This window comes from Micropterus salmoides, unplaced genomic scaffold, assembly GCF_014851395.1.
Source record: "Micropterus salmoides isolate LMB-PRFRI ecotype aquatic unplaced genomic scaffold, ASM1485139v1 Ms_hic_scaffold_6, whole genome shotgun sequence".
Taxonomy (NCBI): Eukaryota; Metazoa; Chordata; class Actinopteri; order Centrarchiformes; family Centrarchidae; genus Micropterus; species Micropterus salmoides.
In genome coordinates this window covers 18261920-18279015 of record NW_024044348.1, presented here as the reverse complement: position 1 = coordinate 18279015, position 17096 = coordinate 18261920, and the positions used below count along the sequence as shown (strand labels likewise).

At 39.4% G+C, this 17096-nt stretch overlaps 1 protein-coding gene across 1 annotated transcript; it reads right to left on the bottom strand.

The window, feature by feature from the left end:
* Window positions 1-541: 541 nt before the first annotated feature.
* caprin1a (cell cycle associated protein 1a) lies at window positions 542-9290 on the bottom strand. Its single transcript, XM_038700644.1, is given in 19 exon segments — window positions 542-1140; window positions 1267-1373; window positions 1484-1672; window positions 2120-2279; window positions 2609-2740; window positions 3046-3095; window positions 3245-3362; window positions 3611-3741; window positions 3744-3771; window positions 4143-4226; window positions 4341-4393; window positions 5410-5466; window positions 5469-5564; window positions 5690-5772; window positions 5989-6230; window positions 7037-7123; window positions 7230-7292; window positions 7740-7874; window positions 9133-9290. Coding segments are annotated over 18 exon segments (1902 nt in total). The 5' UTR covers window positions 9133-9290; the 3' UTR covers window positions 542-1053.
* Between the last annotated feature and the right edge of the window lie 7806 nt (window positions 9291-17096).

The following is a 17096-nucleotide window of genomic DNA, read 5'->3' as shown; positions in this document are numbered from 1 at the left end:
ACTTCTGTGCCTGGTGGCTCTTGATGCACCGACTCCAACCTCAGTCCACTCCTTGCTTCCCCAAGTTCATGAATCGTCTTTGCTTGACAAGCCTCTCAAGGCTGCAGTCATCCCTGTTGCTTGTGCACCTTTTCCTACCAAACTTTAACCTTCCATGACTGCTTTGAAACAGTACTCTGCAAACAGCTGGCCCTTTCAGCAATGACCTTCTGTGGCTTACCCTCCTTGTGGGGGTCTCAAGTGAGTGTCTTCTGGAAAAGTCAGAAGTTTTCCCCGTGATTGTGGTTGTGTGTACTGAACCAGACAAAGATTGAAGGCTTTTCTCAGGTCGACAATTCTTTCTTATATTGAGATATTATTTGACTTTTACTGGTGCTCCCCTCTGTCATAGGTTTAAAGGGCTCAGTGACAGGTAGGACCTGTCTCGCCAAACCATTAACAATAGTCTACAACAGAATTACACTGATTTGACATATAAAAGCAAACAGAATTAAAATAGCAGACCACACCACAGCAGAAAAGTAGTATCATTAAACAGAAGGTAACAGAACACAACTTTATTGGAACAGCCTCAACCAATAACATCAGCGTACAAAGAGGTGATGGTGCAAGAGGTGACGGGGTATAAAACAAACAAAAAAACATTAAATGCCTTTATGAAAACTAAGATCAACAGGAAAAAGTGGCTGACAGCACAGATCAGAAGAAAATCATTCTCATGGATTCAGATCGACAGTGGCAGGGTATTTTTTGCATTTATTTTGTACAAAAAATAAATTAATGAAATCTTTCAAGTTTACAGGAATATCTATTTGTTGTTTTATATCACACAGACTTGCTGATAATCCTACATGTGGTGAAGTTCAGCATTTTGTGTTAAAACATTGAGAGGATCTAGACAGACCAAAGCAGGCTGACTGATAAGTAGGCCAGGAGTTAAAAAATAAGGTTACCAATGAGAAACAAAACATTGTTATAAAAGTGAGCTGGGGAAAACACATTCAAAAATCCTGAATGTCAAACGTGGCGTGACTTGGTGGTCCTTAGGATCCTTTAGGATCGCATTGCTTGAGCATTTCCTCGAGACAAACCTCGAGGTCCTTGGGCAGCTCCACGCTTGTAGTTTTGCTGATATCCCTCCTTGAAGAAACAGGGATTTACAATAACTAGCCATCCTACAAAAATTCAAACTGTAAAGACAATGCACTGAACAACAATAAACTTTTAGTAATTTTTTATATTTAAGTTAATGATATGAACTCATACCCGCTGGTAGGCGTTATTGGAATAGTCCCGAGACGTGTTAAATTGGGTTTGGCCATAACCACCACTGGGAGCATTTGAGAAAGGAGGGCGATAGCCTTCATATCCCCCTGATGATAAAAGACATTAAAATTAATGTATGCATGTATTGTGTCATTACAATGAATCACAAAACCACATGACTTTTGCATCTCTGTAAAACATAGTTCCATGCTTGTACCTCGAAATCCATTGGTGGAGCCCCGGTATCCGTTCATCATGCCACGGGCGTTCCTGGGACCAGTCCTGGGCACAGCCCTGCTGTTGTAAAAGGACTGGCCCGGCTGTCCAAATCCCGCGCCTGGAGAGGGCTCTTCATGGCCTCCAGCTGAAGGCATGACCTGGTCTTGGGGCTGGAACCCACCGACAACTGGACAGAAGCAAACAAGACACAAACAAGAGTTTGTAAGTATACGATGCACTGATGGGTGCTCAGTTAAGCAGTTTAGCTTTAAAAGAAAGACTCCCTGCAAGCTTTTGCTTTATTGCATGCTGATACTCTTATTTCTTTGACACTGAAGGGATATTTTGTCTTGCAGCAAGGTGAAATTACGTAGGCCCCTGAAATTGACACATTTTAAACACATAAAAATATTTCACTGTACACACGAGTTATTATCTATTATTATTACATCTTGTTCATACAAGATGTGAGTTTTGGGGGTTTAATACAAAACATAAAATGCACACAAGCTTTAAATGTGTGTAAACCTATACTGGTGAATGAAGAGGTGACACCAAACAATGTCAACAGCTTTTCAAGCGTATGTAAACTGCGTGGTTTAAACATATGCAACCAGCCGAAGCTTGACCTCACCTGACTGTAATGTCTCTTGTGGGATGTCAGGCTGGTCTACCGTACTCTCTGACTGGCTACTAAAGCCCTGTCCATAGCCACCTGGGAACTGGCTGGGCTGCTTCAGAGGATCTGCTTGGCCATCAGTGACTGGAGGTACAGGTGCATTCAAATTAAATACCTAAAGAGAGAAAGAAAATTTCTCTGTATTTCTGTCTGTACTAAAACAATATGACAATTATAATTTCTATAGAACACCTAGGGAGCAAGATGTGCTGTGAGTTTGGGAAATGACGAGACATGTCAAATTGTTGCCTGTGTAGATCGTGCACCGATAATACACCAGTTTTTTTCTTCTACTAATAAGATGTGTTAACTGTCCTTACATACTTGATTCACTTTGCTAACCAAATGGAGTAGGAACCCCGAAATTTTACAAAATTATGTATTAAATAAGTCTTCACATGTTCACCATTATATTGTTTAGTTGAACCCAGATAGAAAGCGTACCGCTTGCACTGACTGGAAAGGTGCTGCGTTGACATTGATGCCTCCAGTGTGGGGGGGTTTGGAGACAGGTGGGAAAGCAGAGGACAGGGAACATTGGGCGGGAGACATCTCAGAAGACAGAGACATTGAGGCCTGGGGAGGGAGGAAGGAGGCAATTCAGAAACAAGGCTGCACAGTTCAGTGGGAGAAACAGGACCTCAGATTGTTCACCTTAAACGTACTTCTAAATTATTATCATATTCTAAAGAATATCTCCCCATAATACACAGTAGACAAAGATCATGAGGTGTCAGACAGCATCATATTTGAACCACAAAATTCACCTTGCATAATACAAGAAACACCATGTAGTACTTTTGTCATTCAACGGATGCACCACTCTTAAGGGAAAATCAAGTCTCACCAACCACCTTCTGAGGTTCTTCCGTTCTACTTACTTGTGAGGATTCCTGTGGTCCAGTCACTGCACTTGGTTGAGGAAGTCTCTCTGAGAGGGCTGCTTGGAAGAAAAAACAACAAGAGAAGCATTTTAGAAGAACTACCTTACTAACTGCTGTATTTTAGTATATTATATCCACCTCAGAAATCCGTGACCAGACCCTACTCCAGTGAAAATCTGTTCAAAGGTAAATTAACTGCTGCTCACTTGAAGGCAGCCCATCTGCTGCCGGTCAACAGTCTGCACAGGCTTCATCGGCTGGGCAGACACAATGGCGGGGTCCAGAGCCTGGCCATCAAACTCCAACACAGACTCCTAGGTGAACCGAATCAATAGTACTATCATCTTTTAAATCCCTTCTTAAAATATACTTTTCTTTTAAAGCTTATCCTCATCCAGATTTCTTATTTGTGTTATTTGATTGGAATTTGTTTCACCTTATTTTATCTTTAATGTCTTTTACTTTCCCTTTTTTTACTGGCTTCTGAATGGAGACAATTATTTCCCTACATAAATCTATTTAGGTATCTCAATGTGTGAACAACACATTAAGGATTTTTTACCTGGATGAAGTTGTACGTCCCTTGCATCTGGGCCATGAGGTCTTGCACAACCTGCTTTCTGACCACTGGGTCGTTGGCCGGAGCAGGAGTGACGTGGTTCACGGTAATGGTTGGTTCTGTGGCCACTTGGCAGGGGGCTGGTGCTGGAGGGAATTCACCATCTACTCAACATAAATATTCATGCGACAGGCACATTAGAGTACCAGCAAATCCAAGTGTTGACAAATATGAATAGTGGCATTAAAAGCTAATTTCAAAATTTTAAAACCTGGGCCTTTTTTTTTTTTTGCCCGTTAGCGGCAAAAAGAAGCACTTTTTGTGGACATAATTTTTACAGACACAATTCCCCGAAGGAATATGTTGCAGTCACTGCAGCTGGTTTGCAGCTGCCGGCTGAAGCCATCTACTGCACGGATTCCCACACTTTTCTACCTACTATTCATTTCAACACCAAAATATGTGAAACTAGGGCCCAGGTTTAAAAATGCAGCAATGATTTTTTAAGGGCTGTGGTGACAGTAGTGCAGCATACCTGAGCCTCCACTGTCCACTCCTCCACTTGGTCTTTGTCTGTACTGTTGTACGTAGTTTCTGGAATGAACTGTCTGTTTACAAACTATAACACAAGAAAATGCTTTTTTTTAAAATTAATACTAGAAAAAGAAGAGTGTGTGAAAAAGTGTGATTTGTTATGCAGCGTCCAGTATATTCAATATGCAATAAATTTCACCTCTGTGGTTTCCACTTCAATTGGCTCAGTATATTTTTCAGTGGCTGTTCCTTCTGAAGAAAATAAGCAAATGAAGAGTTTTATTTATTTTTTTCTTCACTGGGTCAAAGAAATCTCTCACACATACAGCGATCAGCCATAAAACTATGACCACTGACAGGTAACACTGATTCTCTCATTATCATACCACCTGTCAGTGGGTGGGATATATTAGGTAACAAATGAACATTTTGTCCTTAAACTTGATGTGTTAGAGGAAGGAAAAATGGGCAAGCATAAGGATTTGAGCCACTTTGACAAGGGACAAATTTTGATGGCTAGACGACTGGGTCAGACCATCTCCAAAACTGCAGCTCTTGCAGCACGTGGGGACTGGCCTGTGTGGTCCGATCAATTTGCTGAAAAAGTTAATACTGGTTCTGATAGAAAGTGGAAAGAAAGAGGACATGCCACTGCAGTGATGGTTTTTGTAGCATCTGCTAGTGAGATACATTTATAGTTTGTGAATGTTAATAGTTGTCAGTATAACGTTAGTATTGCCGTATTACTTTTGCTAGAGGCAGCGTCATCATGACCTGATTTTTTGCAAGGTTTCCTTGATTACAGTATTTGATTCATATCACAGTCTGTTATGTTGCAGTGTAAAATGATAAAATGCTGCTAGCTGCTGATGACACTATTTGAGCCAGCCCCTGCTGCTACAAAAGGCATGTGAGCATTAGAACTAGACGACGCCCTGCCAAAAAGCAAAAATGCCTCAGGAATGGTTTGTGGAAGACAACGAGTTCAAGATGTTGACTTGGCCTCCAAATTCCCCAGATCTCAATCCAATACAGCCTCTGTGGGAAGTGCTGGACAAACAAGTCCGATCCATGGAGGCCCCACCTTGCAATGTACAGGACTTAAACTATCTGTTGCTAACATCTTGGTGCCGGACACCTCAGCACACCCTCAGACGTCTAGTGGAGTCAAAGCTGTTTTGGCGGCAAAAGGGCGACCAATACAATATTAGGCAGGTGGTCATAATGTCATGGCTGATCGGTGTATCCACTCATCTGTAGTCAGTTACCAGGTTCTGATGGCTGCTTCCCAGGCTTACTCTCAGCCACCACAGTCTGCTCTCTTGTTCTTCTTCCTCCTCGCATGTCCCATTCTGATGAGTTTGTGCTCTGTCAAAATAACCGCTGAGCAGCACTTTGTCCAGAGTGTCCTTCAGTGACTTGTCTGAAACAAAGACAGTGTGACAAAGTCAGAAAACAAAAACATGGCTTAAGGATATAAATATACATTGAGTAATTGTGTTGGTAGGGGGGGGGTCAAGAAAAAAAAAACAAAAAAAAAAAACTTACATGTGCTCCCTGCCACAGCCTTGTCTCGCCCCTCAAGCAGTTCCCACAAGTGTAGTGAGGCCTCTTCATATTGGTCAATCAACCTACAAGTCACACAACAGGGTTAATATACAATTTTGTAGTAGTATATTTTTTCAATATCCGTATATCCGTCACTAAACAGGTAAAAATGCAACTGTTCACAGATTACAACCATAATTTAAACAGAGTTAAGCAGTGATAGTTATACTGTAAGCACTGCACATAACGTATACGTATTTAAATATCAGAATCACTGAAAACAACAGGCACCCTCCTACCTGACGTCATAGTTCCTATCAGGTCCCACTAATTTGTAAAACTCATCAAGGGATGTGAGGTCAGCGTCAGTGAGCAAAGGGGAGCCAGTGGCATCAGGCCGTTTAAGGTCCTGCCTGACATTGTCATCTCCCAACTGGTCCAGTAAAAACTGAAGCTCCAAAACGGTCTTCAGTCGTCGTTGTTCCATCTCCTCCCGCTGCAGCTGTTCCCGTCTTGCAGTCTTCTTCACCGTCTTTTGAACCTGAACACACGTTTCAGTGCATTTGGTTTCACATGGTTTCCCAAACAAATCACAACCCTGTTTCAGTGTATATCACTGCACTAAAAATGTCAGTGAGCAGTAGGCCTGCACAATATGAGGAAAATCTGTGATGTGAGATAACGCTGTTCAATATTGTGATGACGATATGACTTGCAATAAATAATCAAATATTGGAGTGCGCACATTAGCTGACTGGTTGTCTGTAAATTAACATTAAAGTTTACAACAGCAAAGTCACAGTATACACTCATTTCAGTGGAAACAAATCTAAAATTTCAATAAAATAAATCCTATTCCTGACTTCAAAATACTGAGTTAAGTTTTGAAAGAATGAAAGACTAAGACATCAGCATAAATCCTTCCTCTTGTCTTCCTCCTCACTCTGCTGCTGTTATTCACTGCTTGCAGGTAACGTTACCACTGGTGAAGATGAGTGGCTGGTGTGTGTTTATTGCACATGTTCATATTGCCATGACAATGAAAATGCGATTTATCAGTCAGCACTAGTAAGCAGGGTCTAACAAGTATTCCTGATAAATGCATCTCTTTTTTGATATGCAGTCTCAAGTCTCATCTCTCGAGTATGGTACCAATTACAACAGGCTGTGGTAGCTGCGATACTTGTAAGCAAGATCTCCATATATAGAACAGAATTTGCTCTTAAAAAGACCGGGGACTGAGAAGGAATACAGTGTTTCCTGATGTTGAAGCCACTAAATGTTAGTAGAGCAATGTCATTTCAAGAACTGATGAACTTATGAGAACAATCGTAACTCAGGACTCACCTCTTGGCACAGATTCAGGAAGTTCTTCTGCAATTCGCGAGCAAACTCAAGGTTGTTGATGATCTCTTGGTACTTCAACAAGGCCTCCTTCAGGTACATCATGGAAGGTAAATTGAGATTTGTGTAGTGAATTTATTTGTTATTATTTGTCAAGACAATAAAACAAAGCTAATCTTCCATTGTCTTATCTTACCAGCTGATCCTGATTCAGTCTTTCTCCCTTATCCTTCTTTGCCTGGTAGTCATCCAGCTTGGACTGTTAGAACATGGAGAAACATGAAATGTGAAATTTAGTGGAACTAATTAGCAGAGTTTCAGGAGCAGGGCCACACATCAATCACGCCACTGCTGCTATTTCCATAAATACCCAGCTAACCCGTCTCTTGTTCGCCCTCGCATCCCCTCCCCAGTTCTGTTCACTGATTGACAGGTTAGCATTCAATATACATTAGAATAGCCCACTTAACAAACCCACTGACATACCGTACCCACTCTAACCTTTCTCCTCTAACATTCAAAATACTGTAGACGTCTTCATCCGTGCTCTCCCAAAATCACTAAAAAGGGATAAAATGCCATATCCTGTACTATGGGAAAAATGGTCTGACAACAACCCCCCCCCAAATCTCACACACACTGCCTAGGGATAAACAAAAAGAAAATAATATAACGACACATTTTGTATTTTGAATTAAGTAGATACCTTTTTCTTTTCCATGTTGCGGACCTTCTTGTCAATCACTCCAAGAACCTGCTTCATGGCCTCACAATGACTTCCATTTCCCAGGTCTGGAATGGCAGCCTGGACAGCAATGTTGCCAACCGTCACTGAAGGCATCTATGGGGAGAAAATGTATTATTCGCATTGAAAGATTAAAATAAAGATTTTGGAAATGTTTGTTCCTGAATGGAAGTAACAAACACAGGCAAATATAACAGTCCTGAGCTGGAGCAGATTATAGTGATTTAGAAGTCAAATATTTGTAAGAAGTGCACATGGCATGACTGCTCTATTCTAAACCATTAATGAGAAGACTCAAGAATTAGAGTCATGGACAGCTGAAAATTATAGTTTACAGTAAAAGCATAGTACAAAAGTAGGTTTTAGTTAAAACAGGGTTCTCATTTAGATATTTATTGTTGATAATTATATATACCGACAGACACTGTGTATAAACCACCTGAGGACGAGCTGAGGATTCATATAAACAGATCAGATGTTGATGTTACAAAGGATGACGTTATTCACGTTAAGTAACACTGGTAACTTGCGTTTCAAAACAGTGTTGGAATTTCTTTTACTAACAACGTACTTAATGTCGTCTAACATCAGGATCCTGAAGCTGGACTCAACCCCACAACACTGGGGCCGGGGGGGAGCAAATCAGCCCGTCTTTGATTTGGGCTGCGGAACGAATGAACACAATTATGGTTTCCATAACCCGAACGTTACCTTCACTGAGGCATAAGCTAATGTTAGTCGTTAGCGTTAAGTCATTAAAGTTACATGGTTAGTTGCGGTAAGATAAACGAAAGGACGCTGAGCTAAATTGTCAACTTGACAAAGGAAGTTAACAAGTTAAAATGTCGGCCTTCCAATCAAAGTTAAAAAAAAAGCGTAGCTCCTTGGCAACACCGGCTAACCTCATTGACAGGTGCTACCAATACGTAATCACGTAATGTCAGTTAACGTTGTAAACTCGTCTTTTTCACTTCGTTAGCCTTTCAGCAGTACAAAGTAAGCGTGCTAGCTACATCAAATCAATTTAATAAGCGGGGACACTGGTCCTAATCTCCTTGTCCTATTGTTAGCTCAGAAGCTAGCGTACTCGTTGACGTGTTATGCGGCTAAAGTCCCGAGTTTACTAAATGTCAGCTAAAACTCTATAAATGTAAGCAGTTATTCTATATTCATATAAAAGAAATGTCGTCCCACGACGTTTATAACTGAAAAACAAAGACCATCTCGAGACGCTGCGACAACTCGTGTTGTGCAGTCGCCTCGAGTAAAGATGACTAAAGACGATGTATTGAATTTCTTCAGTACATCGTACAGGTTAAATACACATGCGTTGGTGATAGCATAAATCCCATACCTTTATACTCTTTGTCTTCAAAGAGATTTCCTTTGTCGGATTTAACGTTAGCTGTATAGAAGAAGTCCGTATCTTCTACTTTGAGTGGAATTTTTCTAGGCTCAGGCTCACACCAGCCAATAGCGGACTTGCTGCTGGGCTAACGGCTACAAGGACCCCTTTAGTTAACCTCAAGATTGCCTGACGGTAAATAAAAGTTAAAAATGGATAGCCTCAGCCTGCTATTAGACCTGATGGTGTTGCACTGGCATTTTTGTGTTCCACATCCATCTTTTCAACGCTTGTTCAGCACGTTAGGCAGTTTGTTTTGAATGCTTGTTTTGTTCACACAAATATGATGTGAAACCAACTTTATGTAGTCATTTATCAGAAATTTAGAAATACTAAAGTCGTGGTTAAGCACCACTTCCCCACCAAAAAAGCACATTATAAAAAATGATTATATATTATACATCTTACATTCAATGGTTCAGTTATTTCTTGTAGGCCTAAATGCTTTCCAAATATTATGGTCTAAATAGGGTGGAGTCAGCTAAAATGGGCTACTTTTTGGTAATTTATCTTATATGACCATCAAGTAAGCAATAAGATCTAAAAACATTTTTTTAGAAATTGGCTTGGGCCTCTTTAATATTTATTTGTTTAAAAAACTGGAAAACGTATAATTGTTTTGGAATTATGAGAATTTGAGGATCAGCAGATTCCAGCTGTTCAGTTAAAATGGGGCAGGTTTTCAGGTTAAATGTAAAGAGAAAACAAGACAGTCATCTTAGGTGAAGTCATTTTAATTTTTTAGCAACCTCAAGATTGCCTGACAATAAAATACATATTAAATATGGATAGAGGAGTCCTCAGCCTACTGTTAGGCCTGATGGTGCTGCACTGGCATTTTTCATTCCATATCCATCTTAGAATAACTTCATATAACTCCTTCTCTGTCAAAAATTATTTCTAATTAATAGTCAAAACATGTCCAGCACCATAGGCACATTTTGTTTTGAATGCTTGTTTTGTTCACAGATACAAATATGACGTGAGACCTGAAACACCAACTTTATATAGAATATAAGAATTTCAGGCCTAATTTGCTTTCCAAATACTAAAGTCTAGCCTACATAATGTTTCAAAGTGTTCTCCACGAGGCCTTGAAAACAATTTTGGTGGGGATGTAACAAATCCTTTGTTCATATATTTTTTTTACATATTTATTTATTTATTGAAGTCAACTTTAAATATGTAAACTTGGGTTAAGAAGGTCCCCTGGTCCCACTCCCATCTGTCCTTGAGCAGAACTCCAAACCTACACAGACCACAACTACTGCAAAGTTAAATCTCAGGATAAGATAAGTTAATGGTAATTTTAGTACATCAATAATGTTGAGTAAATAACATAGGATGACTCAGCCTGAAAAAAGGACTTCTAGTAACAGCAAAAAATGAACAGAAGAGGGCGCAGGTGCCCCATATAATGGGAGAGTATCAATCTTCAAATATGCTGAAAAAAACATTTCCAAACCAAATCCTGTACTGCTGTCTCAGATGATCTTATTGAGTGTGTTCAATGTGGTGTTGTTGAAATTTAGGTTTGTTCTTTTCATTAGTATCATGGGTAAAGAAGGTATAAATCCGCAACCATGATTTGCATAGAGTGAAAATGAAAAGATCAGAGCAGGAGTTTTGTCAGCATTTTGAGTAGTATACCAGACTGACTGTAATGACCAGGCTGTACCACATAAACACTACCAAGCCATAACACAATTCAGTACGCTTGTACTAACAGTGGTAGTGCTGATTTAACAGTCATGTCTTAAAATCAACACTACCAGTGTTTAAACTGTCAAGTCAAAACTTTACTTGAAAATTAACTGTGTAGGCAGGCAGATTAAAACTATTGATATATTCTAATCTCTGTTATCTTTAAAGCTATAATTTCATTCCAGTTTCATTCCATCATGTCCGTATAATAAAGGAATCAGAAACATATTTATATTTTGAAAGTTCAGATCTCTCACACTTTGCATCACATGGTAAAATATCAATGTGTAAGAGCATCAGTGTTATAAAACCTTCAGAGTTTCAGGCCTTTTCAATGAACTTCACACCTCCTTTATGATCCCTGTGTCTGATGACGGGAATATCTATAACTAGTGAGGTGGGGGTGTGTGGCTATCTAGCTCCGCTCTGTGATGTGGGCTGATGAGTAATGGCCAAAGATCCTTCAGTGCTCCTCTCCTGCAGCACATCTGACTGGATTAAATATGTGCAGAGGATTTATTGGCTGAAAAACCACAAGAGCCCCACAAAAACTTCGGCCCCAGACCACTTGTAGTGCAGCCCAGGCAAGCACAGGAATCCATCTCCACCCCTCTTCCCCTTTGTTTATTTCTAATTGTTTTTGTCCATGATCATTTCTCACACTCTTATTTATATTAAAAATTATTATTATTATTATTATTATTATTTCATGAGAAATCACCAGAAATAAAGAGGTGAAATCAGGATCTTGGGTGTTTCCAGACGTTTTTTGAGGGTTGTAGGGATGGCGGGTCACTGTGTCTTTTACCACTCACTTCCTAACTTCAGTTAGTTGGGCAACATTAATAATTCATGGCCCACATGTGTTGCAGACAGATTGCAAGCATCTCCACTTAACCACCGTCATTATCATTATGACAGCAGGAGAAGTGTATTCACCATCTTGCAATTTGCGATTTCATGCGACTGAGGTTTGATTTCAGAGTGTGGTTCAAGCGTGGATTTGGTTACAGTGCAGTTCTTTGGGACAAACTATGATGATTAGTATCACCAGTCGTTTGCATTTCAAAACCAAACACCCCATTTTTCTCACTGCAGTGCATTAACAAGGCCATACCAGCGATGCCTTTGGTGATGTAAGTATTTTCAAAGACGCCACATGACTTATAATGTCCTATACTACAGAGAGTTGCTATGAAAAACATTTATGATCACACAGTTTGTCTGTTTTGTGTGTACGGGTTTAAAGGTTGTAACTCACAAGGTGTCACGCAGCTACAGAGGAGCAGCAGGTGATCTCGCTGGTAATGACCACAGACATCCATCAAGATACTGACATCCATCCATGTACAATTTGGCAATGGGCTGATGCTAGATGGCCTCTCAGCATTGTCGATGTACTCTCTGTTATTTATTGTTTCTCATTGTTTGAGTCCCTCACAACAGCTCTCAGTCCTTCACTAACATCTTTGTCTCTCTGTCTGTACCTCAAACCTAAAACGAAACACAGTATCATAATAGAGCATCTCATAATGAACCTTTTCACATTGACCAGAAAAGAAACACATACTCCCCGTATAAACATATGTAGACCTGTATGTATATACAAATGTTTGCCTCTCATAATCAGAACTACAGTATGATTTTCAAAATATATTCCATAACTTCATTAACTCCAAAGAACCTGTCAGTGGATGGTCACTGCATTTATTTTACTTTCAAAGTGAGATACTGGCAAAGGTTACTTTGTTTTTAAATGTGCACTCATATCCACAACAACAAAACAAAGTTGGTTACCTGCATAACTTATAAGTTTAAGTTTCCCCTTCCAAGTGTTCCCAGTTTCCACTTGTGTGCATGTTTAGGTTTTATTTCATCACAAGTTCTCAGTCTGCATCAAAAAGCCACACAGAAGTCACTGAATTCAGTCAAGCCATTAAAGACATCATGATTTGATATATGCGACATCTGTTCAAAAAGTGATGATGTCGAGCTCCAATTCAGAACATCTGCTTTGCATATTACATAGTTTGAGAACAGTTTGCATATTTTACATCTTATTTCAACCAAACCAAAGTGTGTCGATTTTAAAAAGTCAGAACATGGATAGAGGCCAGACCTTAGTGAAGCATGTAACAGAGTTGCAACAACTCAATCAATTAAACTTAACAGTAATTGCAGCAGGTGAGACAAATTATTCCCCACAAAATTATACCAAAAAGCCACACATGTACAAGTTCTCCAACAAAGTTATGAGTAAGTGAAGATGCACGCTCAAATATCTCATCAACCACATTCAACACTCACAAAGAGCAAACAGCTTTTCAACATATTTCCAATGCAAATCAGTCTTTGTCAAGTGTCTGTATGGAGACTGTATTTACAAATTGAAAATATTGTTCACATGTGGTGAACACAAGGTCAATTAAAGACTAAACTGTCATAATAATTAATTAAATTTTTTTTGTATTGCATTTGTGTTCCCACATCAACATATCATCTTAGAAAAAACATCACATATGAGGTAATTCAGCGGTAATTCAGCTCATTCAATCAAAATTTCTGCTCAAAAGATATTTGAGGCCTCAAAAGTATGCTTTATAGCATAAGAATAAAAGTGATATGGTTTCTCACAAACTACTTTTAAGTGTTTCTTGTTTATATGTGTTTTATTGTCTTTGCACATGTAACATGGTTTTCAAAAATGCTCTATAAAGAACATTATTATCATTATATATTTTTTCTTTATGTCTTGTTCAGTGGGTGATGTGGTGGTATAGTGGTTAGCACTGTCGCCTCACAGCAAGAAGGTCGTGGTTTCAAACCCTGGCCTGCATGTTCTCCCCGTGTTGATTGGTGTCTCCAAAATTGTCCTTAGGTGTGGATGTGTGTGTGAGTGGTTGTTTGTCTATGTGTGGCCCTGCAATGGACTGATGAGTTGTCCAGGGTGTACCCTGCGACCCAGGATAAGCGGTTGATGATGGATGGATGGTCTTGCTTAGTTCCGTGGACTTGTGGCTGCAATGAGGGTGTGATGGATTTATTTAAAGGATAATGTCTTCCTTAAAATGTGAGCTGTGCTGAGAAGTTTCTTGTATATTATTATTATTTTTATATTGAAACACACCATGCACAAAGAGAAGTTCAGGCATATTTGTTTTGTTTGTTGTTAGATGGTCGGCTATCATGGGTCAGCGGTTCAATCCCTGGCTCCTCCTGGTTGCGTGTCGAAGTGTCCTTGGGCAAGATACTGAACCCCGATTTGCCACTGGCGGAACAGCCGCCAGGGGCAAATCGCATTCACATTCACACTCATTCATATTTTATGAATGAGTGTGAATGTTAGTTTCCGTTTGAGCACTTAGGCTCAGTGTATGACTGGTGAATGCAGACGTAGTGTAAAAGCGCTTTGAGTGGTCGAAAAGACTAGACAGGCGCTATACAAGTACGGAGCATTTACATTTAAACTGTGACCTTTGACTTCCTGCTCTGCATTGCGTGACTAGTGTTGACTCCTGAAGCCCAAACCATAGTACTGGGTCAGCGCTAACCAGTGACAGGAATCCAACACACAAACTGTTTTTATCTGAAAGCATGAAACCAGAGCAGACCTGGCACTTCATGTCCTACAGAGCCTGGCCCAAAGGGCATCATGGAACTCTTGGGAAGCCAGCTCAGGGAAGAAACTTCTGAAACTCCATTTAGAATAAAATCTGTCAGTCAGGGACATGGTTAGGGCAGCTCTCCAGTATGTGATAAATAGAAAACATTAATAATTACATCAATTTATGCAGGAGAGATTAACAACTAATATAATTTATTAACTAATTTTCCAATTTATTTTATCATTTTCTGGGACTAAAATATGGCTTCAAATTAGGTAGACATACTAAAAATTAAACTGTGCATGTCATACTAAAGGTTTTGTCTATAAAGAGCAAGCATGTTCATTAAAGTTTAAGAAGGAATAACAATAAATGAAACAAAGCAGCTTCTTAACCAAGGTCTTTGTACAACGTACACATAATGAAGGCAAAATGATTTAAATTGACAAATATTTGTCATTTTGAACCATTAGCTCTATTTATAGCAGATCAGGCTAAATGGGTGTATTAATACTTCTCCATGTGTATAGTGAGACTAATAGATTCTACACAGTCAAAATAGTCAAAGTAAAAATACGCAGATGCTGGATTTTAGTAGATCCTCACAAGGGATGACAGGAGATGAGTTAAGTTGAAATACGTTCTGTGGTTTTTTTGGTAAAACTCTATCCGTTTTACTGTAAAGCAGATGGAATGTGTCATGTTTACTTTGCATTTAGATTCAAATCAATTTGGATGAAAATCTAAACCTAAATCCGGTGCCAAATAACCTCCACTGTTGGTCTGTGTATTTCTGTGTATGGAAGACGTTTGGACTTCCACTGTTACTTTGGGTGAAATCTATCCCCGCTGAAAAACCAAAACAAAAGAGATGTGGAGATACTAATACAGCATGCTACATCCAAGCAAGTCAAACTAGAAACATGTATGGATGTAGCCTGACCGTGAAGATGGTATCAACCACCAACGCTGAATGACCACAAAAATGTCTAACCTCCTCGAATATTAGCTAAAATTAAACTGTTTGTATTGCAACAGTAGAAATTCATTGTATGAAATCTTAAGTTATTACTTTCAGGAATGTAACTTTAACTTTAAAGTCAGGAAAAGTGAAAGCTTCAATTAATAGATAATGTCTATATAAATAAAAGGGCAGGCACACCAGCAGGACCTGTACAGAAAAAGCACGTTCGCCTGGCCTGGAAGCAAAGTTCCTAAATGAGAAATGTTATACACATTCATCTTATGCCAAGTCAGAGCTTAAACAAACAAGTACAGACCTGGACAATGACAAATGAATGACTGTTTTAAATGAGTGTGCACAGAGCTCAAATATGTGCATGATTGTTTCCTCCAAGCATTCATGCAACATCAGGACACACATGCGGCTGACTTCTGGTTTACGTCCTCGACAAAGGTCTCTGTCATGACTGCCCTGTATCCCAGAATTCCCTGTGCTTCTGGTGAGACGTTTACGCAGAAAGAGAAAGTATCTGGAACCTGTCAGCATTTATACAAACTTGGCTTAATTACATGAGCTTTGATTGCTATTTCAAACGACAGGAATAACATGAAGCTGTGTGTGTCATTCCCACCCATCTCTCGCTGTGGTAGTGGCATTGGAGTGCTGTGTACCATTCTGTCTAGCTCCATGTCTGTCATGTCTGGAGCTGGTGAGTAAGTGGGCGTTGTGGTGGTGATGAAAGGCTGACGTGGCAGGTGCTCTGCGGATGATCTGGGGTGAGACTCTTGATTGAGCCTGAAGAGCTTTTAAGGAAATGCCAGCTTTTGACATTATGCACCAGACGTCTGTCACAATATGTGGATTTATACAGAGCAACCAGCACCCTTATACTCCATCACAGACGCGCACACACACACGCGCGCGCACACATACACCACAGTGACCAGGACTGAGTTTAGTCATCCAGAGTTCCACAACAGGTCTCCATTTAAGTTATATGTGCGTGTCAATAGGAGGTCGTGTTTTTTTGCCATGCTGGTATAACTATAAGTATATTTACTGTATCACTTGACTGTCTGGTAAGAAAACAGCACACTTTCAGTGATCTTGCGAAAACATTTCAACCCACACAACTCCCATTATTTAAGTGCTCACAGCATGGTTTTGAGACCCAAGCATCAGGATTAGGCTGGAAAACAACGTTAATGTGCAAATAAATCGGTATTTATTGTGTGATGTGATTCAACAGTAATTTTTACATGAATTATTTTAAGTACCATATGATATTTTATGTAAAAATGTTTCAGTGTTAATACAGTTAAACTGTGTATTTTAAATTACTGTGGCATTCTTATTCACTCATTACACCAACTTTCTAAAGACTATTAAAATTGTTCACTTATTCTAAAATGTGTTTAGGATATAAAACGGGCTTGTGATGTCATGTCTTTTGTTTTACCTCAAGTATTGTTCCTCCTCTTAGTGAAGAAATATGTGATGATTGCAAAACGTTCTTGTTAATTCATATATATGAAACATAAACAGGAAAAGTAAAATAGTTTCCTATTTTTTCCTCCAAAACAATTAATATTAATTCTTCTTTGTAATTGGTAGATGTATAAATCATTTCAAAACATAAT